The sequence below is a fragment of the Poeciliopsis prolifica genome, unplaced genomic scaffold (genome assembly GCF_027474105.1).
Source record: "Poeciliopsis prolifica strain line A6 unplaced genomic scaffold, Auburn_PproV2 SCAFFOLD015, whole genome shotgun sequence".
NCBI classification, from domain to species: Eukaryota; Metazoa; Chordata; class Actinopteri; order Cyprinodontiformes; family Poeciliidae; genus Poeciliopsis; species Poeciliopsis prolifica.
The window spans coordinates 7,830,020-7,854,143 of record NW_026562390.1 but is presented as its reverse complement, the minus strand read 5'-3'; the positions used below and the strand labels follow the sequence as shown (position 1 = coordinate 7,854,143).

Here is a 24,124-nt window from a genome sequence, read left to right as displayed (position 1 = left end):
ACAAAAATTTAATTTAATAAAATTTATATTTCCTACAATTATTATGTAACACAGAAAGAGAAAATTGCAACTACCAAAACTTGACTGAAATTAATTTGTCATTAATGAAGTGATTTAATCTTTATAAGCCAATTTATTACGTGATAAAGTGTCCTAAATCATGTTCTTAACTTAAGCAAACTTTTCCTCTCATTTTATAAGAATTGTGAATTTAAAATGATTGATACGGTATTGCTCACTGAATCGAGTACATATTTACTGTGACCGTAGTTAATATTGCAGTATAATGTATGTAAAATCACATTTAGCTGTAAATGCACAAAAATCAGGTCAAACAACACAGTTTAAATCTTCTCATAAAGTCAATAATTCCCCTTCAGGACCTTCCTGGAAACTGAAATATGAATCAGAATAATTATTTAGCATACATACATAGACATGTCATCAAAGGTGGATAAGGAAGATGTATTCGTTGTGTTCACTTCATTTAAATTCAATGCAACCACAAAAAAAATTGACAGGTGTGACAGAGCGCCGTTTCCTCCATCTGAATTCATTTGTTCTCCTGCACTGTTTCATAACTCAGCCGAGAACCGAACCATTCAGCTGATTCAGTCTGAATGAAGCAGGGTAGCGATTTGAATACCATCAGTCACAGATTTTCCCAATTTGAAGTTCCAACTCTGTGCTTCATAAAAATACAGAGCCGGGTTTGAAGCACTGGAGTCTGAGGATTCTGGCATTTTGGATGTTCTGTGGTTCCCGACTCTAAAGAAACTTGATCTTACATGTTGGACAAGCCCAGTTTGTTGAACAAAAAACAAGATGAGCCCCAAACATAACCTCTGGTCCTTTAATAATTTGCTTGCAATTTGTTTTGAGAAGTTATTTTTGAACTCTCATACAGAAACTAGGGTCTTTTCAGAGAATCTATAGCTTCTTTCTTTTATTTATTGAATGTGATCAAGTTAAGATGCCTTCAGGATGACCCACAAAAATCTGATTTTACAAGAGCACAGTTCTTTAGTGCGTTTGGGAGTAATTCTTTTCTCTTCACCTGCCTCAGGATGTTGAACATTCCTTTAGAAACTCCTGTGGTTCAAAGCCAAACTGAGGCATGTAAAACCAGAGGATTTAGTTAATCAGCACGTCAACTCCTGACCACCTCATGCAACAATGAAGTCCTCCAGCATTTAAATTTCCTTATTCCTCCAAATGTAACAATGATCCTTATGGCCAAGCACTGAAATTTCAGCCTCATCAGAACCCTGAACATGTGTCTGAAAATTAACAAATTATTTCCTGGAGAGTTTAAAATGCAAAGTTCTTTTTGCAGTTTCTAAAAAAAATTCAGTTCCAACTGTAAATGTTTTATAACATCTAACTATAAAAGCTTTTTGATGCACTAAAAAGGAGACATGCTACTTTTTAGTGCATCAATGCACCAAGTAGACAAAATTCCTGCAGGTTACTGAATGTTGATGATGAAAATGTAAGAGAACTGAAGCGGTAATAAATCCTTCATAATGGTGGTGTTTAAAGAGATGAGATTTGAGCTCAGAGACACTTTAACAGCCTGAAAAAAGAACACCATCATAGGTAAATGGGTATTTTTCTCTCTCAGGGGACAGAGAGAGAAAGTTGTTTTTCATGAGGTCTAATCCTGTGTAATGTGTTGGTGACTGACTGGCACAAACCCTCAACTAACTTTATCAAAGACAGAAATATTTCCACACATGTTCTAAAAATAATTCCTAATTGTTCTACACCATCTAGATTTAGAATAATGACAGCGATGTGGAAAAACACATGGATGTCTTTGTTAATTATGTATAATGCTTTATGAATTACAATTAGAGCTAATAGTCTGAATTGACCTGAGGAGAAAAAGAGCTCACAATAATCCTACATACATCTTCATAAATTATTTTCACAAACAAGCCTCAGGATCTGAGGCAAACTGACTTCAGTCCGAGCCTGAACAGCAAAGAGAAGTAATGATTGTTAGCAATAGTAGACAAAAATCTGTCCTCAAAATCTGACATTCTGATGCACATTAACATACCACCTGAAAAATGTCATTATAATAAATTATGGCTAAATCCCATTTAGTCCTCCTCACTAATGGATGTGTTGTATTATAACAGGGCTTGGAGGGACAGCAGATTGCAGCAACACTTTTATTAATGTTTCTCATAACACCTGGGTTTAGTCCATGCTAGAATATCCAAATGAGATTGAAAAGAAGTTAATGAAGAGTGATATTTTATGATTTTGTTTATCTGGAAAATAGCCATTGTGTCCTTCATGAATTTTGTCATTTTAAGATTTAAAGTTTGACGTTGTTCTTCATGGGAGTGCACTAAAAAAAAACAATTTTTACAGGTAAATGGGATCTATTTTCCTGCAGGCTTTGTTTCATTTGATCAAACAGAATTGAAAGTGGTAATCTTTTATTTCACAGAGAGCAGCAGAGTTACTGCTTCAGACTGAACCTCATCCATCTGCAGGAATGGATGAGCAAGCCCCAGATAACGCTGACAAGATTTACGAGATCAATAAATTATCACATTTCCCTGTTCTGAGCAGGTCTAATTCACATGCAAACATTCTAGTCTTCTCCTCATCTAATTAGCAAATTTAGCCATGCAGCTGCACATTGACCCGTTAATGTAACTGAATTTCCTCTTCCACCACAGTCCACTCACACTAATCTGAAGCCAGGGTTGTTTCACATCTTTTCACATTTTAAACATTTTAATTTAGACTTTCACTTCATTTATTTGCATGCATTTAACGTGCAAAACATCAGCAAACACATTGTTGGATCAAACAAAATAAATGGGTAACAAATAATAACAAGAAGAAAGAAAATTACATTTACAAAGAAACATTAGTATTGAGAACATCAATATTTTCTCAGTGAAGACTTTTCTAATGAATCTGACTTGAAACAGCGGCTGTAGTTGGCCACCCATGTAAACCACAAATGTAGCCAAATAGAAATAAATTAGACCATAAATGGAATGTAATAAAGTGAAATAGGATGCCTCCTGCATGAAGAAACTGGTCTCATCCATTATGCATGAGGGATGTGGGTGACAACCTTTATCCACACAAAATTTATTTAAATCATGAAGTTTCTGGGAGATTTTCAATTACCGTAATTTCTGGACTAACAAGCCGCACCCACAAAACAGGGTTCAAATGTAGGCCATACTTTTCTATAAGCTGCAAGAGTATTAAGATTTACACTGAAATATGTACTATAAATGTTTATTTTTTTCCGTACATTGTTTGCAAAAAATATAGCTGACCAGGAAAAGTAATTGATCGCCATGAGCCTAATCGGCTTCTAACCAAGGAGTTTTAAAAATCTGGACTGCTTTGAATGAATTTGTCTTGACACAAAAGTGATATTGAGAGTAACAACAAAGAGAGAAGGAGGAAGTTTTCAACACTTCTGAAAAACATTAGCGGCTTATAGTACGGAAATTATGGTAGTAATATATTGGGTAACTGGCTCGGCCATTATAGCAGCTTTAACTTCTTTCTCTAAACCAAACTGAGTGTGGTTTGCTGTATTGTCTTACTTAAAACCAATTCAATGTCTTATTTAAAATCAATGCATGCAATAGTCATTTTCCTCCATGTATCTATAAATAATCATCACTGAGACAGATACAGAAGCATGTCAAGAACATGACGTAGTAGCTCTGCAATAAACACAATAATAAAAGTGGATAGTTTGGCCAATTTGGCAGCTAATAGCCTCTGCTACAGATAAATATGACTTCATACCAACTTCAAAACCATGAGGAACAAAGGATACACAGCACAACACAATATTGACTGTTAGATTTTATATATATCTATCTATATATATACACAATTTCAAATGATCACGTTCAAAAATAAGATGATGACTTCGATGGTGGTGTACATTCGTCTGCTGCTGGCATAAAGATGATGAAAGCCTCGGGGCGCAGCCTCATAAATTTAACCTCTCACTGCTTCAAGAAGGAAATGAAGATCCAATGTGACGCAAGAGCCTCACTAGAAACAATCAAATAAAAATGGTCACATGTAGTGACCATTTCTAAAACGTGATTTGAACTGATAGTTTGATTTTCCCTTCATTTCCTTTCCAAATAAACCTTTTTTTTTTTCATCAATTTCAATCTGGTCTTGGTCGTGATCCTCTCGTTTAACAGTGACATTCAGCGTCTCATGTTTCCCAGATGGGTACTTTCTGCAAACATGTTTGCAAATATTGAGCTTTCTGCCTGTATTTGCAACTCTTGCATAAGATATTGAAGGATTCTGAGCTTGAAGATTTGAAGCTTCATCATCTTTAATAAACAAAATTCTAAATCAGAATCCATTTAGTCATCACAAAACTCTGACATTGTGTGAAACATTCAAGATTTCTTGGAGACTTTGCAATAATCTAAATAACAGACTATAAACAATAAATATCTTTGATTTTGATCTCATATGCTTATTTATTCAATACTTTAGCAACAAAACAGAGTTTTGAATTGAAAATGTTGCTTATTTTCTCAGTATTTTTCAATTAAAATGCAATTAACTCATTAGAGACCCTGCCATTAACTCAATTAAAACATTTTAAGTGAGGTCCACCTCAGGTTCGGATACAACCTGGATTTAAAACAGTTTGTTTCACCAACAAATTAATTCTTCTTACTGCTGATATGAACAATACAAATGATTGCTCTCAAGTAAATAACTTAAGTTTCATCATATATACAAATCTTGATGATTTTTGACATAATCACGTCTTTTCTACTGTTTTTTGAGGCTACAGTCATTTTTGCAGTTCCATCAGATGGATGGAACAGCAGCGCATTGCTTGACTTTTGGTTTGTGCATAGATTATTTACTGCTCGACAGTGGCTGGGTTGCACTTGCACTTGATGGATAGCGTTGGTCAAGTTCCCATCTGCGCAGAAATACAAATAAGCAAACAAGGCAGGCTACAAAACCACCCCGGCCGCGCAGTGGCTGGCGGGGACTCCAATGCGATGGCTGCTCTTCATCATCTTCCTCAGCTCCGCGCGGAAGCGATCGTGCAGCCACGCGTAGAGGAAGGGGTTGCAGCAGGAAGAGCTCATGGCGCAAAGGTGGCACAGCAGCTGGATGAGCAGGAAGTACCGCTTGTTTATCAGGTGGATGTCGATGTCTCGCAGGACGTTGAACACGTGGATGGGAAGCCAGCAAACGGCGAAGGCGGACACCAGCAGAGCGACGAGGCGGAAGATCTTCCTCTTTCGGGCCTGGTGGACGCACACCTGGTCTTGCGACCTGTTTCCAGGGACGACGCACTTCTTCAGCTTGACGGTGATGCAGAGGTAGGAGACGAAGACGGCCGACAGGGGGAGGACGTACGTGACCAGCAGCGTGCTGTAGGCGTAGGCCCGTCTCTCCGTCTCCTGGCCCAACCAGAACTCCTCGCAGATGGTGAAGCCTTCTTCCTTGAACTCGACATGGTAGGTGTGAGTCACCGCCGGAGCCACCAGGCCGCAGGACAGCAGCCAGATCCCGATCAGGACGTAGGCACAAGTGGCCACAGTGGTTCGCTTCTTCAGTGGGTGAACCGTGGCGTAATATCTGCAACGGAGGGAGAGTGGTGCTTTATCAACCTCGACAGAGCCAATGGAGGGTTTATCAGGGCCTGATTGATGAATTAATGCCGCTGTGACGTCTGCGCAACAGGAAGCATTAAACTGAAAGTTCAAGTCCCAGCGATCAGATAGAGGAGAAATGCTAAATGGGTTAATTAGGCCTAAAGCTGTTTCTGTGCATCTAATGAGGGATGCTGACTTGCTTTTCAATCAGACAGCCAGCTTTGTGCAGAGCAGTTTGTGACCTGGAAGGTCAAGGTTGCAAAGACAGCAAATGATGCTCAGGTGTGTCAAAAAAACAAAAACAAGCACTTAAAACTGTCAGTTTGTGTTAAAGTGATCCAATCTAAAGGAGAGAAGCTTTACTGAAGATAAATAAAGGCTTGAAAGTCAAATGAAAAATAGTTATTTGAAGCTCACACCTGCTTATTTGTTTGATTTGTTTTGCACATTCCCTTAGAATAATAACGACATTTTTAAGAATATATTTTTGCACCATGCTAGCTCTTACGAGAAGATCACTGATTAGGAAATTTCACATTGAGTAATTGCTTGCCACTTCAAGACCTTATCATTGATTAAGGAGAGCAAATTGTTCATTTTAATTTTTTGTACATGCAAATCAATACTCCCCTTCATGTGCCTAGTTCTCAAAGAATACAACATGATTGCATTCACTGGCTTGCGAATTCACTCTTATTTAGAAAATTGCATTTTATTTTTTTTGTGCCACATTTTGCTTAGTGATTTATACCTTGTAAAACCAATACACCACTAACGTCATTGTATTTTACTGGGCTTTACTGAGCTGAAGATCATTCAAAAAGTGTAAATGAGAATGCTACCAAGCTACCAAACATGACCATCATCCTAAACCGACTGTTTTGGTAAGAAAAAAAAATTAAACAGAATCTGTCAACCAGGCAACTATTGGTTTACACCCTAAATCTGAAACCGTTTGTGGTTGTAGCATGAAACAATGCTGAAATACCTACTATTACTTGAGCATATGGATAGATATTGGCACGAATCCTGTCAGAAGCTGAAAAAGGTTTGTACAAACAACTTTCCTGAATGGATTATAGAGACAAACAGTTCTCCATTGCTTAGATACAATATTTCACAGCGCTTTGCAAACGCTGCCTTCAAGATGCACCACTGTGAACTTCATACTTTGTTCCCATGACTTTCAGTAACACAAAGGAGTCAATAACAATGACTTTTATTTAGCTATAAAGTTGCCTTGGAGAAAACTACTCCCATGTTTCCAGTCATAAGAAGAAAAAAAAAGAAGAAATCTTTAATTAGCAAAATACATTACAATTTCAAATTAAAACTGTTTAGTTTTGATTGCTTTACACTGGTTTGCCTCTTAGTTAGGTTTGTCTCAGAAAAGAGTTGTTACGCCAAAGAACTTCCTGGTAAAAATAAAAAAAGTAAAATAAAAACATCATAATCATCCACTGCTTTATATGACAAAAATCCTAATTGATACACCGAATTTTGTGGTTGTAGCATGAAAAACTGGAAATGTTTCATGTGGCATGAACACTTTTGTAAGACATGTATATTTAAAAAATAAGTATATAAATAAATCTAAGTAATATAAGAAAAACTTAAAAATTTCCAATTGTCAAAGCTGTGATTGCTTGCAGGTATTTCCACCCACCTGTCCACAGCAATAGCTGTGAGCGTGAAAACGGAAACGTATACAGTGACAGGTTGGATGAGGAAGACCAAGTAGCACATAGAGCGGCCGAAGACCCAGCCGTGTGGATTGAAGGCATAGGCGAGAGTGAAGGGGACGCACGTCACACACATGAGCATGTCTGAGAAAGCCAGGTTCCCGATGAAGAAGTTGGTGACGTTGTGCATCTTGCGGGTTCGGCAGATGACATAGAGGAGCAGGTAGTTCCCGACGACGCCCACAACAACCACGAGCACGTAACAAGGGATGATGAGAGGCTTGAACGTCTGCAGCAGGGCCACATCTGCAAACTGTGAGGTGCGGTTGGTGGAGTTGCTCTGCACTGCTACCTCATAAATCCGCCCCTCAGGTTGCTCTGCAGATGTGGAAGGCGGCGTGCTTCCTGTTGGACGACTGCAGTTAGCCTCCATGGCCTCCTGTCTGTCGGTGCACTGCAACAAAAAAGTGGCAGGTTTATAGTTAAACATCACCAACACCTCTAAAAGGTCAGACTGTCAGGCACTTGAAAAATATAAACACAGAGGGAAAAAAGTTCATGACATTTAATAAATGGAAGAAAAAGCACGCTTTTACGTTAACTCGTTTAGAAGTAAAGAAGGTACAATGAGGCAGATGGTTGTGCATTATAAATGCAGAGTGCAACTCCTTCCATCTACCAATAATATGTGTTTTAGAAACGCCACATGACAACAATAGGTCCTAATTTACATCCCAAGTGCTGCAGAAAAAATGTCATTATTAATTAACTCACTCTGTTTGGCCTGTTTAGCATATTCACAATAACTAAGCATGGCTGAGATGCATCGTTTTTAAATTTTCCTTCTTTGTGAACTCATTCAAACATGGCTTCCCCAGGGCTGCTGCCTGTCACCACATCAGCTGATCAAGAATAAATCAAATGAAAGTTCAACTAGGACATGTGCATTAAAATATTTAAACACCAACACATTTTTTAAAATATTCTTTCAACCCTCAGGCATTATTCCTTCGAAGCCTGACATAAATAATGAAACTCCATCATTTTCTGATCCCCAGCTGTGAGGCAAAACTGGACGCATGTATCCCAGTGCCACCAGAACAGTTTTTCAGAAATAATAATAAATAAAAAAAACTCCCCATATCAGGCTTGTAGATCCTCCAGGCAAGTTGTAACAGTTTACCTTCATCACATTGTCATTATCATTTTAATTAATGAGCTCTGGAAATCTTCCAACGTACAAACCACAGGAAGTACGGGGTCGCGCCCTCATGTGGTGACTGTCACACCAGGCTGAGCATGAATGCATTCAAATGACTTCACTGCTGGCTTTAACCTTTTGAAAAATGTTTGACTTAATGAAGGTTTTTGATGACCCTGAACTGAATGGAGCTCTCCCTGCTGACAATAAATATTCAATTCAGACGTAACTGGCAGCTGAAAAAAAATGTCATTGCAAACTTTTGCAACTTTATGCAGATGGTGTCGCAGCATTTTCCCTCAAGGACAAGAGCTTCATACACCGGGCAAATTAAGATAGAAAGTTAACTTTTGCCAGAATGTTTCTTCTAACAGAAAATGGTATTATTTTTAAGCAGCCCAGTCAAATGCCAAATTTCAATCTGAAAGAGTCTAAAAGAGCAGGCGAAATATTAGGATGATGGCAAAGAGGCCTTCCAACCTCACAGCTAATTGCCCAAATCAGAATGTACAAATTTTGATTTGGGCAAACACGTGAAAAAAACTTGTAATTATGAGAAGATTTTGAATGTCATAACAACACTTTTTTTTTTTTAAAATAAAATCATTTTGTCAACATTCCTACGTTTATATTTTTTATTGTATTATCTGAAATGCCTGTCTCATCTCCTAACAGAAGAACACTCAGTTGAATCAAAATTACCCTAATTCTAAAATTGACATGCGTGTTCATATTTTTGGATTAATTGTGGCTCAGACAGACTTTAAAAAATGTTGCACTGAAAGGAACATATACAAAAAAATAACAGCTGAAACTTAAATGTCATTTGTTCAAGTAAGGCTAATATCAGCGTTACAGCACAGCTTGCTGCTGCAAGGAAGTTAGAACAGTAGCAGTTTATGAGCATTTGTCTTGAAGGTAAGATAAAAATTCTCGTTGTTTTTTCAATAAAAAAAAGAATCTAAAAAAACAAATGGATGAAACATGCCTTCTATTTCTAAAGTGTGAAATATGAAAAAGAAAACAAGGGTAGTGTTGGAAGAATCCCAGAAACAAAAGGCTGAATAAATGCAGTAAATAATTCCCGTATGCAATTTTACTTTTGTGGATCTCTGAGTGTGCCAAGCCCTGGCAGCTTTCAGAACTGAAACTGAAATGTGCTTTACTCACAGGAGCCACCAGAATTATATCTCTAAATAAATCTTAAAACCACTTGAACAAATGCTGGCTGATGCAATTTCTGGCATTTAGTCCTTTATACCTGACAAAGCAAACTCTGCAGTTACTTTGACAAAGTCATGGAGTCATCTGTAAGTTCGACCACGCTGGACCTCTGAATCAAAACAGAGCACTCATCTTCTGAGGAATAAATAATCTAAGAATGACAAGCAAACATACAGTTGTGCATTGTTGACAGGAACTGGCCTTTGTGCCTGAACACAGCAATGTGGGAGCTTTCAGAGTTCAGGAGCTTCAGGCATTCATCCTTTAGTAACCTCTAGAAGAGACGATGCTGCTCCTTCAGCTCAAAAGATCTGAGAACTCAGAGCTTAAGGGGGTTTAATCAGAAGGGATTCAGATAGTTCTGTGAGAAGCAGAAACTGATCTACCTGAGAAAAAGTCATTTTTTTGCACTATTGGGAGTAAATAGAAAAGTATAAAAACAGCATTTTCAGTTTTATTTTTATTGTTTTTTTTTCTTTTTTCAAATGAACAAATTTGAAACAAGAATTCAACCAGCTTGCATAGTGGCGCAGTTGCCTTGCAGCAAGAAGGTCCTGGGTTCAATTCCCGGTCTTTCTGCACGGAGTTTGCATGTTCTCCCTGTGCATGCGTGGGTTCTCTCCAGGTACTCCGGCTTCCTCCCACAATCCAAAAACATTACTGTTAGGTTAATTGGTCTTTCCCAAATTCTCCTTAGGTGTGAGTGTGTGCGCGTGGTTGTTTGTCCTGTCTGTATCGGTGTTGCCCTGTGCCTGGAGATGGGCAGGAGATGGATGCTCATCAGTGTGCATGCTACAATTTTCTTTCACTGAATTATTGTCACCTGCAGCCCAGAGACTTCATGGTTCTGCTGTCTTTTCACATTTGTCCTCTGCTAATTAGCATCATTTGTGCTGAGGTGCAGACTGGGGATTAATCTCAGCAACAGTTGAAGCATAGACAGCCTGTTATACTATCAATGAATGTATTGAACAGGGATTTCAATGACAATGTGATGTGAGGTTTTGTCTTTTGCTTTGACTACTGTAGACGATTTTAATGAGGTCTGTTTTACTATGAGAACTTTTTTTATACTCCAAAATATCATGCAATAAAAATACTGTGCGAAACCTGAATTTAAACTAAACGTGTAAGTGTATTTAAAAGGACAAGCAGTTATCTGTAACATCCCAAGAAATCTAAAAACACGAATGTAACAGATCAATTAAATTATATAATTGAGGGAACATCACCAGAAACAAGTATTCAACACTTTAAGGAAAGAAAGAGACTGCAAAAAGTTATAGAAATCCAAGTGACCAATTCCAGTGTCTCTGTAAATTGATAATAGTTGGTTTAGTTCAAGCTTGGCATTATTGGTTTCAGATACTTTTAACTGAATGTTCCAGTGAGCCCATTTGGAAACTATCCAGGAAGAGAAATAAAAGAATTTCACCATAATCCAGCCAGGACCAAATGTTTCTCGCACAATTTGTAACCGAGGACCCAGAATAATAATCTCCACAAGAATAATCAGGGATCTTGTGGAGAAAGATTAAGAAATACCAGGTACCTTTTTTTTTAAATAAATACAGTAAGTTAGGCGCTCACTACACAAGTCTCCACTAGTGAAGAAAATGAATGTTAAGGCTAATTTAAAGTATGCTGATTATTTTGTGTTATTTCATATTTTCATTTCACTTGTTCCCTATCAGACATACTTCCTGCTGTCTCTGTTTAGCTTCAGTTTCTTCCCGTCCCTCACAGCTGCAGGCCGTTTCCAGTTAACCATCTGATTTTTGTCCCCACGTGTCTCAAGTAGGCAACTGTTGGTCAAAACATCCTGTTACTCACACTAGAAAGTTGCTTTATTGCTTTTAAGTAAAACTGTTTATTTTTTCCTGCTTGACATTGATCTCTGAAATGGTGTTTAAAAAAAGGCCAGAGAAAAGTTGGTGTGAGCCGTTGCTGTCCTCTGAATTTTAAAAACAGTTTTTTGATGCATTTTTCTTGGTATTCTAGGTGTAAGACATTTTTAAAAAACTTGTCACGATTCTGATGGCTCTTAAAAGCAGTGAGGACAAGAAGACAGGCAGCTTTTTTTTCTCCAGTTCTATTATTTTCAAGCATAAAGCTGAATAGAAATAAGGTGGATTCAGATGCATTTTTCTGACATGTCCAGTATGAGTTAGCAGCTAAGTTAAAATTAGTTTAAATTCAACAAATGCATTGATGTTTCTCTCCTGAAAGGCGGTCGCACTCGCATTCTAGCTGCTGCTCTCCACATCATCACATAATCAGCCCTGCCCATTTATCTGTGCCCCAAAGGATGCTTTGGACCGGTGCTGCAGAAACCTGCCAGAGGGAATCCTTTGTAGCAATGTGACCTCCTCGTGCTTTGTTGCCAGTTTGCCTGCAGAATAATATTTTCATTGGAAACTGTTATTGTTCTCAGTCTTTTCCTCTTGTTTTCTCAATACAATATGTGTTGTCCTGGTTTTCAGTATCAAATGTAATTTTTTTTTTTTTTAGTGCTTGGGGAGGGAAAAAAATATCTGAATTTTGCACATAAAATCACAGAAATTAAAAATTTAACTACAAAGCAGAACTCCAAATGCATAACATTTCCCATATAAAAAAAAAAATAAGACTTAAGTTTTTAAAATATATTTATTAGCCAGATATGTAAGTTTTCTCTTTTCAAACTGATTGATTTTAATCTATCACTTGAAAAGCCATTGTTATTGCACTTCTAGAATATATCAATATAAATCCTTCATCTTAAAGCTAATCATTTCTTCCGCTGCTTTTAGCAAAAAAAATAATTACATATCAATGAATCTACACACAGTAAGTCCCTCTTGTTAGATAAATTGAGCCAATGCAATGCTTTTTAATGATAGAGCCTAACTTACCTGGTCTGATATTTCTCCGTTGAAGAGAAGTGAGGACTGGTACCAATGGACCTTGACAGTGTGCTTTTCCTCGGTGAGGGAGCTGAAGCTGCTGCTGGTTTAAACGGAGAGAAAGAAGGTGGGAGGCGTGCAGAGCGCAGAGGGAGAGGAGATAAATCTGAGACGTCTGTGGAAATGATGGGGAGCCAATTAGATGGCAGAGAAACCAACAAAGATTGATGTTTGGGTTGGACTTGGTGATGACGTTTGATTAGTTAGTGGTCAGGTCAGAGAGGCAGTTCGGTGTGAAGCAGGATTATATTTCTGCTCATAGGAATGTGAAGGGTAGATTTATTGTGTTTTTTTTAATGACATGCTAATGTAAAAAGGCAGATTTTCTACAACTCTGTATCAATGAGCTGCTTGTTCTTCAGCTTTAAAACAAAATTAGTTGATTCTTCAATGGATATTTTGACTCTGGTCTGAAATCACATATTTAAAAATGACAGCTTGCCTTAATGGTTTTGGTTTCACTGTGTATCTGAAAACACGGAAATTAGAGTCAAGGATCATCAGTTCGTACCCATTTCAACTCCCAATCTTCTCCCATTATACTTGAAAACAAAACATTTAACAATTAAGTATCAACTTATATTTCTCTTAGAAGTTAAATAGTTCAAAATTCTCAAGCCTCTTAATTTATTTTAAAACTTTATTAGTTTTTGAAGATCTTATATCACACAGTTTTTTCATAGATTTTTCATTTGACCATCCTTGACCATAAGTGGATTAAAAAACATAATTTTAAAATTAGCTGCAGTTAAATAGCCTCCGCAGAGAGCTTTTCATACATCTAATTTTTGACAGGAAAAAAATGTATTTCATGTCTGATCTGTGAATAAATTAAAAAATTAAAAACATTGGACACAATTAAAAGTAAAAAAGATTGGACACAAACTGCTGAATGATTGATGTAAAATGGCAAGTGACAGATGTTGTTTTGGGGGGAAAACAACCAAGATGCTATCATTGGGGGCTTTGATCATTTATCTATTTTTGCAGGTATTGCCATATTCTGTTCACTCCTCTGAGTCAAACATTGCAATTTCAGTAAATTTCTTTATGTTCACTTTCTATATTTATTCCTTTAGATTGTTTTTTTGTGCATTTGTTTTTTTTTTCTTCGATCAAAGTTGTTCTTTTTTTGTTATTTACTGCATCCATTGTATAGATGGCTCTCATTTTTCATTACTGGGTCCTCCTGATATCCTTTCCCCGTTCATCTGCCTGTTAATGTCCCTTCACTCTATTATCTGTGATTCCACCTGTAAGGTTTCCTTTTATTTTCACCATTAAATAAACTTTGTCCTGCAATAGTTTCTGCTCTCGAGCCTTCTGCAAAACAACAAACCAAAACTGCAAAAATAAGAAATGACAAAAAGCAAAATGACCAGATTCAAGTGTGAAGATCACGTCTAATTATTTTTTCTATTACACATCTGCAAAGGTACAAATTTAGTTGCGTTCAAGCTCAATAAAACATGCTGTTATGTATTGTACAACTGAATCACTGATAAAAAAAAAAAATCCCAGTTACATAATTTTGTTCTTTTTTTCACTCCTGTAATTGAACGTGCGAAGGACAGCTTTTACATATATATATAAAAAAAACAAAATGGTTTTGTAAATACCTCCATTTTAGAGCGCTGTTGCCAGGTGAGAGTAAATAACTCTGATATTGACAGCGTGTCCATCTGTAAAAGGTTTTAAATTGCACAATTATTCACTTCTGATTGTGTTTGAGCTCCAAGCGACAGAGTCACAGATATTAAAACCTCTTCGGTAAATAATTAGAAAATGACCTTTTTATCATAGGCTGAGGCAAAGCAATCTAAATAATAACTCACTTCACTTATTGCAATCTTTAATCTGTTGTAATTGTATAGGGCACAACTTGCAGAAATGTCAGATAAACTTGTAAATCAATGGGTAAATGATCATGAAATATGATGGAGAATAATCTGCATGGTCAGCTGCTGAGGAAGCAGGCAGCTGACAGAGATGAGTTGTGCTTGAAGACAGAAGCTGGGAAGCAGAATCTTTGGAGCTGATTTGTTTGAAACAGGTTCTCCTGCTAATTTTCTTCTCCTGGACACATTTGTAGACTATTTGCACCTGCATAATTGGCAGAAGATCTCATTAAGCATATTATCTGAACGCGTTCAGATGTGACTTTCAGGGGTTGTTGTCTGAGGTCATTGGTTTATTTCTGTTGTTGGACACCAGTTCTGATAGCTACATGTGCCAGGGGCTGCTTAGTTCTGAGTTTCACTCATTGTTTGTCCGTCTCCCTGCAAACCTACGCCGATGAACAACATTTTATTGTTAGTCACAAAATAATCATAATAAAGAAAATGTTAGCCACTTTGTGAGTCAGACACAATTAACATTTAAATCCAAAAGATGCCACTTGCCTGTCACAGGGCTTGATGGATTAGAAGACAAATAAAGAGAGAAATGAAAACTATTTTTACCCTGAGATCAGAGGGGATAAGCTACTGTAAGCAACCAGTTGATCTATTCAAATCATATAGCTCCTATATTTAAAAAAAAAGAGAGAGATAGGTTAATGTGAAACATTTGCCTCTGCCGTAATGACTCATTGACTTGATATTAACCTGACAATGATGTGCTGCTAATAACAGCTACGTTTTGCACCCTGTGCATCATATTTACATAAAACTCACTTTTCATTTACCCATTCGTTGACCGGACACCGTGTTCTTCTAGACAAAGTGATCATTAATTGGAAATTTCGTACCCCTGTTATTGTAACATTTATCTGAAACACTTTCAGAAAGAAGGAGACCCAGGTTCTGAAGAATATTAAATTAAACCACTCGCATAAAAAACAGCTCAGAAAAACTTGTTGCATGTTTTGTGCTGCAGTGGGTCTTCTACCCTTAAGAGCCTAAAATAATAAAGATAATCTGTTACAATTTGTTAAAAAATACATATTCAAACCATGATTTAAAGGCTTTACTTTAAATCTGATAACTTAATCCATCCGTCCAGATTCTAACTGAACCCTTCTTTCATTTTGGAGGAGATGACGATGTTTCACACCCCGGCAAAGATAATGCAGCACAATTGAATGGGGCATCACATTAGACTTTCAGAGCGCTTCCTCGTTTTTTAACTTATACACCAGGGAGCTCTAAACACTCAGGAATTTCTCAGTAATGTGGAAACTTGATAATCACAGCACTGTTCCTCTTTGGCAAATCCCATCTCCATTTGACTTAGCAGGACTGCATGTTCTCTCCTCACCACGTTAATGAACTCAGTCTAGAAACTGTGCTCTTTGTGAAGCTCAGTCGCTGATAATGTACACAGAAGTGCAGAATATATAAAGTTGGCTTGTGGAGGAAGAAATGACTCAGGCATGAAACTGTCCTGTGAAAAGAATATAAAATATAGGAGGCGAGCATTTATTTTGTAATATTTTGAGCCAAATGAAAGAAAAGGTTAAACGAGTTGGTATTATGAAATATTATTGTTTTCATCCTGGTTCTGTGATAAGCAAAAAATGGATCCAGAAAGTGAGGTTTTCATGTAAAACAAACCCAGAGAACCAATCCTGCAAACCGGCCCAGTTAGATTTGTCAGGGTTGGTGTTCAGAAATACAGTTTAGCTATTATTGGTCTATTTTAAATTTGCTAATATCATCAAGTCAAAAAGCGATGAGTACTGAGGTGTTTAAATTAAGAGGGTGAGCAGCAGCTGCACGGGGCTGATGGTGAATATAGCAGAGCTGATTTCCATATAAACACGATTGGGTAATATTCAGTGAGATATTCACATGGAAAACAGCCAAAACAATTTAAGCACAAAGAGGGACTTTTATAGAAAAAAGGAAAATGCAGTTACAGCCATTTTAAATTCAGCATTACCTTTCAGCATTTCAAAATGAATAGGACGTGCAATAAAATGGATATTACCATCACTGAGTTTTTAAACATTTTTTTAGCTTTTGCATGAGACTAATAGAGGCCAATATTAAAGCTAAAAATAAAAATAGTCATTCATAGCAATAACGAAATGCATTGCTTATGAGCTTATTGTTCTGTACAACAAAGATAATTTCTTGCTTCTGTTAGTTGTTTGCTTGAGATCCTCTACATAACTTCACCAGAAGATCATTTTTTGATCTACCAATAGAAGGAATCTCACATTTACATATAGTTGTATATTAAATTGGGGGAATCTCAATGGAAGTGTCTGGTATTTTATTTTTGTGAACTCAATTCCACATTGATTAGGATGAACAAAGAAAATCCTGAGCTTACTTATTCAATGTGTTTCAGTGAGGCTTTATTTCTTTTTACGTGAAACTTCTTAATTCTTCTGGCTCCTTGTTTGTCTTTATTACATGTTTCTAAATCCTTTTGTTTGATAAAAGAGCCCAGAGTTGCTTCTGATAGCTTCTTCTATCTGATGCATTTTACATTCAGTTCCTGCAATTGGATTACGCGTCTGTGGATGTTCTTCCCATCAGTCATGAGCATTTTGTATTCTTATGGCATTTTGTAGCTGTAGCTCTAATTTACAAAGGTATAGTCAGGATGTAATGTGTGGATTTTCCTTTAAAATGTTTTTTTTTTTAAACAATATTCTCTTGCAGCTGGGAATTCAGGCTGTTCACATTATAAAGATGTGCAACCTGGACTCTGTTTTGGGCCCAAGAGTTCAGATCTAATAGAAAATCTGAGTGTAAAAACAGAAAATCATGAAACAGGGAGTGAGAGCACTGGGGAAAGCTGGGAGTAGATTTTTCACCAAATAGAAGCTGAGAAATTGAGAGAAACACAAAGAACTCCCAGAGTGCACAGGTTTATAGCTGAAGGTAAAACTTGTTCTGGACAAGAATGAAAGTAAACACGTTAACCTTTGGATATTTTACAGTTTTTATAACAACCATGGCTGTCTGCTGGCAGATATTTACCTCTTATTAAGTGGACAACATGTCCAGACAAGATGCAATCTGAATTAAAAAACCCCACACAAAACAAGAGTAGCCTGTTTCAGATTAGCATCCATGCATGTCAGAGTATCAGATTTTGTTCTGCAGGGTGACAATGTGTTTCACAACAACTATTAGACTGCAGTGAACAATTGCTCTGTCTGAATCAGTTTTTCTTTTTTAATATTTCAGATTAATGTATTTATAGCAACCTTTGGGGCCAGACTCAGCACATTTAACAAGACAACAGCTTTGGGCTTCTCCTTTCCCCGCTCTGTTTCATATTAATAAATGTAATTTCAGAGCCTCCTGGTCATGAAGTCGGTCTCTCATGAACAAAATAAAACCCCCACTTTTTCCTCTCCATCCTTAAGGTGCTTCACCCTCTCACTCCTCATAAATCAGTATTCAGATTAGTTCCTTAGATATTTTAAATCCGCATGGGGAATAGTTCATTCTCTAATTTTGACCACCTTCAGCTTGAGTGAACAGTCAGATGGGATCTGAATACTGAATTCATTACCATCCGTCCTACGAGGGGAGAATAGCAACCGTAATGTTTTTAATAGGCGTTGATTTCTTTTCAATCAACATTAGCTGAAAAATGGGAGATAATAGGAAAATGTTTTCATCCGACAAATGAAGAGTAGGATGTCATTTACATTGAAAAAGTCTTGATTTCAAGAGACGACTGTTTCAATTAATTCTCCCAGATGAGTCTCCAATTACGACACGTTTCATAGTACCATCTGTCACTTCGCGTTCTTTGCATAATGCTGCCTGTTACTGCATTATGCAAACAAAGCAACAAGTAACAAACAAGCTTATTTGGTTTCATATAAAAAAATACACACGGATAGGGAAAACATTAACAGCTGATTAGGAGATGAATAAAGTGTTTTTCTAAGCAGGATTCTTATGGACATATACGACATTTTTAGGCAAATGAAAACAAGCTTTTAAAAATAGATTTATAATACGTGTGTGCATTATCCAGCCCAGGTAAAACCATTCTTTTGTCAGTGAGAAAACTATTCACCAGTAGAGTCTATTTAACCTTTTTTCACAAGAGTACTGATCAGTCATCGATTCATCAGCTGGCTCTCGTTAATCTGCACTAATCAGGTTGTTAATGTTGTTAATAGTCTGACTCCATCTTCTCTGCTCCTCTTTTCGCCTGAAGGTCAAACAACCAGATTTTTTTTACATGTTCTGAGTTGGAAATTGAAAACACAGATGCTATCATGTCGGTATGTTGCTGCCTCCATGTGAAGTTTCTGCCTGGAGCTTTTAAAAACCAGCTTTGAACTCTGGTCAATCTTGGCATCTTCGTTTTTAATTTGATCAACATTTTGAATCAATCTGAGAAGCTACATGAAGATATGTTTATGTTGAAAAGGTTTATTAGGTTCATGAAATATCTTTTACTACTTAAAACACAGATTTGGGGTTTAACACAACAAACATTAAGTAAAGTTAGAAGAAATCATGAGCATGTTATGGATCTGGAAAAAATCTTGTTGAAAACAATTTATTTAGATAATTTAAATAATTATTAATTTCTCTCAATTACTGTATTTTTTGTGGTTTAGAATATTTTTACATTTTTATTAGTTTTCCTGCTAGTTTTTCTTAGTCCTATGAATTATCTCTTTTGGTTTATTTTATTTTATTTTTTTTTTCACAAAATATTTATTAATTTTCAACATGCTTTCTCACATTAAATGATTAATGTGAGGAACTTACACAGTATATTTCATTCCAGATTAATTAGTCATATTTCCTTTATAGCTGCCGATCAATCAGGTGGTGATTATTAAGGACTAATCTCCTCTCTCTCTCTCTCTCTCTCTGTTTTTAGGTGTGTATGCAACAGCAGGTCTCCTTCTATTTTCTGACGTCTTTTTATCTTTTACTTGTTGGTTGTCTTTCGAGTTGCAGTGATTGTTTCTTTCAGAAATAAAATATTTAGAGAGACATCGTAAAAGATTTAAACTGCACAGCATGGACTCCACTGAATTCAAATCAGGAATTGTTTTTAATACTAAAAACATAAGGTAGCTTTTAAAGGAGAGATACGGTCATAAATGTTTGAATGGTTTCTTTCGTCAGATTTTTGTTAACAATAGAGGTGAAAGACAAAGAAAAACAAACATGTAGATGTGTGCTGTTTTCAAGGCAGGTAGCAGATTTTCCCTCAGCTCAGGAAGAATCTGTCACCTTACTTTAACTCTACATTTTTTTTCTAGGTTTTTTTTTGTTCCCCAGCTGGCAGATATGTGTGGAAATGTCTAATCTCTGACCGAAAGGCACGTCAGCTGACACCAAAACAATACATTTCTCTCTAAACTCAGTCAAGACTGAAAATCAAGAAAAAAAGTTTTCATTGTTTTCAAGGGGTAACCTGATAGTGCTTTTAAGTTTCTTCCACAATATTTCTGTGTGGCAATAACCAAGAAATCTGGCATGTTATGATAGTTGTTAAGCAGACAGTGGAATGTTAAGTGGAAGGAAGAAGTGTGGTTGAAACATTTGCAAAGGTTACAGGGATAACCACCAGCTTGAGAAGTTTATAAACCAGAGTAACTAAGAAAATTCACAATCTGGAACTGCAGTTAGCACTTCAAGAGACACAACAACCAAACATAACTAGGTAACAGGCTAGATTTATCAGATTCCTTGTGTTGAATCAGTCTTGGAGAGACGTAATCAAAAGCAGCTGAGCAGCTGTTAGTTGGTCATTTTAATCTAAAGTCTTTTTTTAGATTAAAGTGAATATTAGAAATAAAGGTCTGGAGGAAGATACTGAACCCATGTTCGTTACTACCAAGATAAATGATCTGGGAGTCCTGATTGGTTCTATACCGTGAGAGCTTCACAGCAGCACCAGCAGAGGAAACTCAGCACAACAATGATGAAGGAAAAAAAGAAAAAGGCAAAAAGAGAGAAATTTATGCACTGCAGGTAATTTATGACAGCCTAAAGCCTTAAAAAGACAGACTGCAGCTTCAGCCGCCATAATACAGGCACTGCTCCACACTGCTGTGGTGGAGAAAGCTGTCGGTGTGTTGCAAGGGAGAGGAGGGACGTCTGAGTTTTCCTTCTGGATCTGTTCCCTCAGCAACCTAATTTTGGATGAGAAGCATGGATGGATGGATGGATGGATGGATGGATGGATGGATGGATGGATGGATGGATGGATGGATGGATGGATGGATGGATGGATGGATGGATGGATGGATGGATGGATGGATGGATGGATGGATGGATGGATGGATGGATGGATGGATGGATGGATGGATGGATGGATGGAACCTCTTATCTCCACAGTACTATGTGTCTCTTTGCCTTTTTGTACATTTTTAATCTGAATCAATATTGTCACCAACTGCAGAGAAAGATAATACAGAATGATGCAACTACTTATTTAATTGCCATTAATTTTAATAAGATAATGTGAAGTATAAAACGTGACCTGCTGCAGGAAAGCTGCTCTGTGTTACAGTAACAGATAAGCATAAAAAAAACAGGCCGTGACAAGAGGAGAAGCCGTCCTTGTTTGTGTTAATTAGACCTGCTCCTTCTGGACAGATTTGGTCATTACTGAATAAACTGGTTGCAAATGAGTTTGTACAGTAAATAAGGACAATTAGAAGCTCATCAAACTCAAAGACTGCCACCAACAGTTCTACTTTTCCAGAAGTGGTGAATCTACCCACTGAACTTCTTTGCTTTATTTCAAGCACATACATTTATATATATTTATACATTTATACATTTATATATATTTATACATTTATATATTTAAATATATGTTTGAAAGACTATCCTTTTTAAAAGAGGAGTCTAATTTTGAATGAAACAGCTCTCCACATGTGTCCACCTCAATAATAAAACTCAATCTTCTTTTTAATGTTAATAATTAATAAATAAATCTAAGAGTTTGATTTTCCATTTAAGGACATGAACAGAAAGTCCAGAGATGAGCTGCACTCTGTACATATTTTTTAGATTTATGGGGAAATGAAAACATAAAACTCATATTATCGCACATTCTTTACCTATATTACCCATTTTTTATTTCTGCCTGTAGAGTCATTAAAATTGTATTTTCTCCTTAGACTCTATGCTCTTTTTGTGCAATTTTGCTTTGATTAAATCTGGCACATTGTTGTGGTTTTATTATGTTTTGAGTTCTCACAGGGCAAGAAGGTATAATTACTTTTTTTTTTCACCAAAAAATGTGTTTCATATTTTGAAATTACACAACTGTGTATTTGTCTGCTCCGTTTATTTTTAGCCCCTGCTCCTCTCAGTTTACTCCTGATTGCATTTTGAGTAGATCAGAAACATCAATGTCTGCTTTTTAAACTGTTTGCAGCATATTCCTCACATATAACTCACAATAACATGCTGTCCTTAGTTCGCCTGGAACAGACGGAAGCCCAGATTTCTTCCATGCATCCTTGAATTAAACAGCCGTGTCCTCTCGCTGTCTTCTTGTGGTCTTCCTGCGTCAGTCACATGCTCTTTTATCCTTTGGATGGGCTTTTCTTTCATCTTTTCTCTGGGTTGTTTGATTGTCAGAGTAAAGAAAGCATCCTCTAGCTCCCATCAAATGTACATTCTCTGCAAGTGAAGAGAGAATGCAAAAGTTTTTATTATCATGAAACAAAATTAAATTGATTTTAGGAATAAAATGGCATTTAAAGCATGAACTGTTTTCTCCAGCTGTAGTAAATCACCACTCTATCCCTTAAAATCTGCAGTTGGTTGTGCCTTTCTGCATGGCTTGCAAACCATTTTTTTAAAATGATTTTGTCACAAACATCAAACTAGTCAAGTGAATATGTGGACAAACAAAGCATTTTAATTTTTAAAGAAAACTTAGTTAATTTACAAAAAGGCCCACTTCAAGCTCTAAACGTTTTTGATGCTCAATTTTATAATTGATTTCCAAAATCATAGATGACTTGTACATCTCACGCTGTGCCTGCTTATTATGTATTTTTGGTGACATCTTTTGCATTGCACAGTGGAACAAGACATAATTAATTTTTGTTGATGATACAGAATTGCATCATGCTGATCAAACAGAGGTGCATTTCCAACATTAATTGGGCCACAGCTACTTCCAGATGTTGAAGTTTTGATCATTAAAGCTGGGCTCTGAAAAGAAGTCAAAGAGCTGCAACACTGCATCATTTTCCCAGAAATCTTCTAACACAACTATTTATTTATGTGCTGTTGGCTGTTATGATGGCACACAATCAATTTAAATGGAAATAAATACCAACTGTGTAAGATATATTGCCCACAAGCAATGCTATAAAGAGACTCATTCTGGCAGGAAACTGGTCTTTATTTACCATTTAAGTATACAATTTGTTGTGTTAAGGTATTGCGCAACATAACAAGAATATGCAGTTTAAAAGAGGTGTTTGTGGTGGTTTGGTGGCTTATGTGATGCGACTGAAATCGAGTTCTGCTCAAGGCCTCACCGAGCCTTGGTTCGGCCCTGGACTTTACTACAATAAGTAAGTTTGAAATTTATTTTCCCAAGATACACAACGATTAAACTGATAGTAATAGCATTCCTTCTGGGGATGCATTTACTGATGCAGGATGTTTCAGAAATGTTTGAGCAGTATTTGATGAGTGATAGACATTATTCAGTCAAAATTCAGCTGAATTCATTTTTTCTCTTGTTTAAATTTTCCAGAGTTCATCTTTTGCAGTGAATAAGAGATTTCCTTTGATTCAGAAAACACACGCGCGATTCTTTCTCCATAAAGTTTGAAAATACTTTTAGCACAGCATGAAGAAGATTGCAAGAATAAACAGCAGAAATCTTGCACAGTAACCTTTTCCTGGGAGTCTCGTCAAATTGGAAGCGACTAAATGAGGTCTTCAGCAGATAGTCACAAAGGGCGGCATCGCCCCAAGAGAAAGACATGAATGGAGGCAGCTCTTCAGACGTTTAATTTTATGAACAACGAATCTGACGAGGTTTGAAACGATGCAGTTTTTCCAAAAACACATCAGAATGATTGGATATTCTTCTGCTCGTTACAAAGAAGCCAATGAGAACATATTAACTTTACTATTTACAAAAAGGTTCAGCACAAATGATGCAATCATTCTCCAAAGAGCTCTGCAGCCAAACATGTATGTAAGTCTGGCTCCCCCTGGTGGTCTCTTTGAGTGTAAGCACTGCATTAAAGTGAGTTATAACTTTTTCTTTCAGCTGCATCTCTTTATTGCATCCTCTTGATTCGAACACATTTTATTGCCTTCCTAATATAGTGACAACCTGTTAATGCAATGACGTGCAGTGAAACAGGGCTGACTCAGCAAAGGACCATTGTGACCAATTAAGCAAATGGATTTTACTGACTGGACAGAAGAAGAGTGACAGCAGTAGTCATTATTCAACTTATCTGTTGGAAATGTTTATGAGGCATCTGTGTTT

The 24,124-nt window shown here is 36.8% G+C and overlaps 1 protein-coding gene across 1 annotated transcript; it reads right to left on the bottom strand.

Moving 5' to 3' along the window:
* Positions 1–4,482: 4,482 nt before the first annotated feature.
* Positions 4,483–24,101, bottom strand: LOC129366467 (prolactin-releasing peptide receptor-like). Its single transcript, XM_055040341.1, has 5 exons — positions 22,057–24,101; positions 14,320–14,382; positions 12,650–12,740; positions 7,315–7,784; positions 4,483–5,631 (listed from the first exon to the last, which is right to left on the bottom strand). The coding sequence occupies exons 1-5, from the start codon at positions 22,110–22,112 to the stop codon at positions 4,998–5,000; spliced, it is 1,314 nt and encodes a 437-aa protein (XP_054896316.1). The 5' UTR covers positions 22,113–24,101; the 3' UTR covers positions 4,483–4,997.
* Positions 24,102–24,124: the final 23 nt, after the last annotated feature.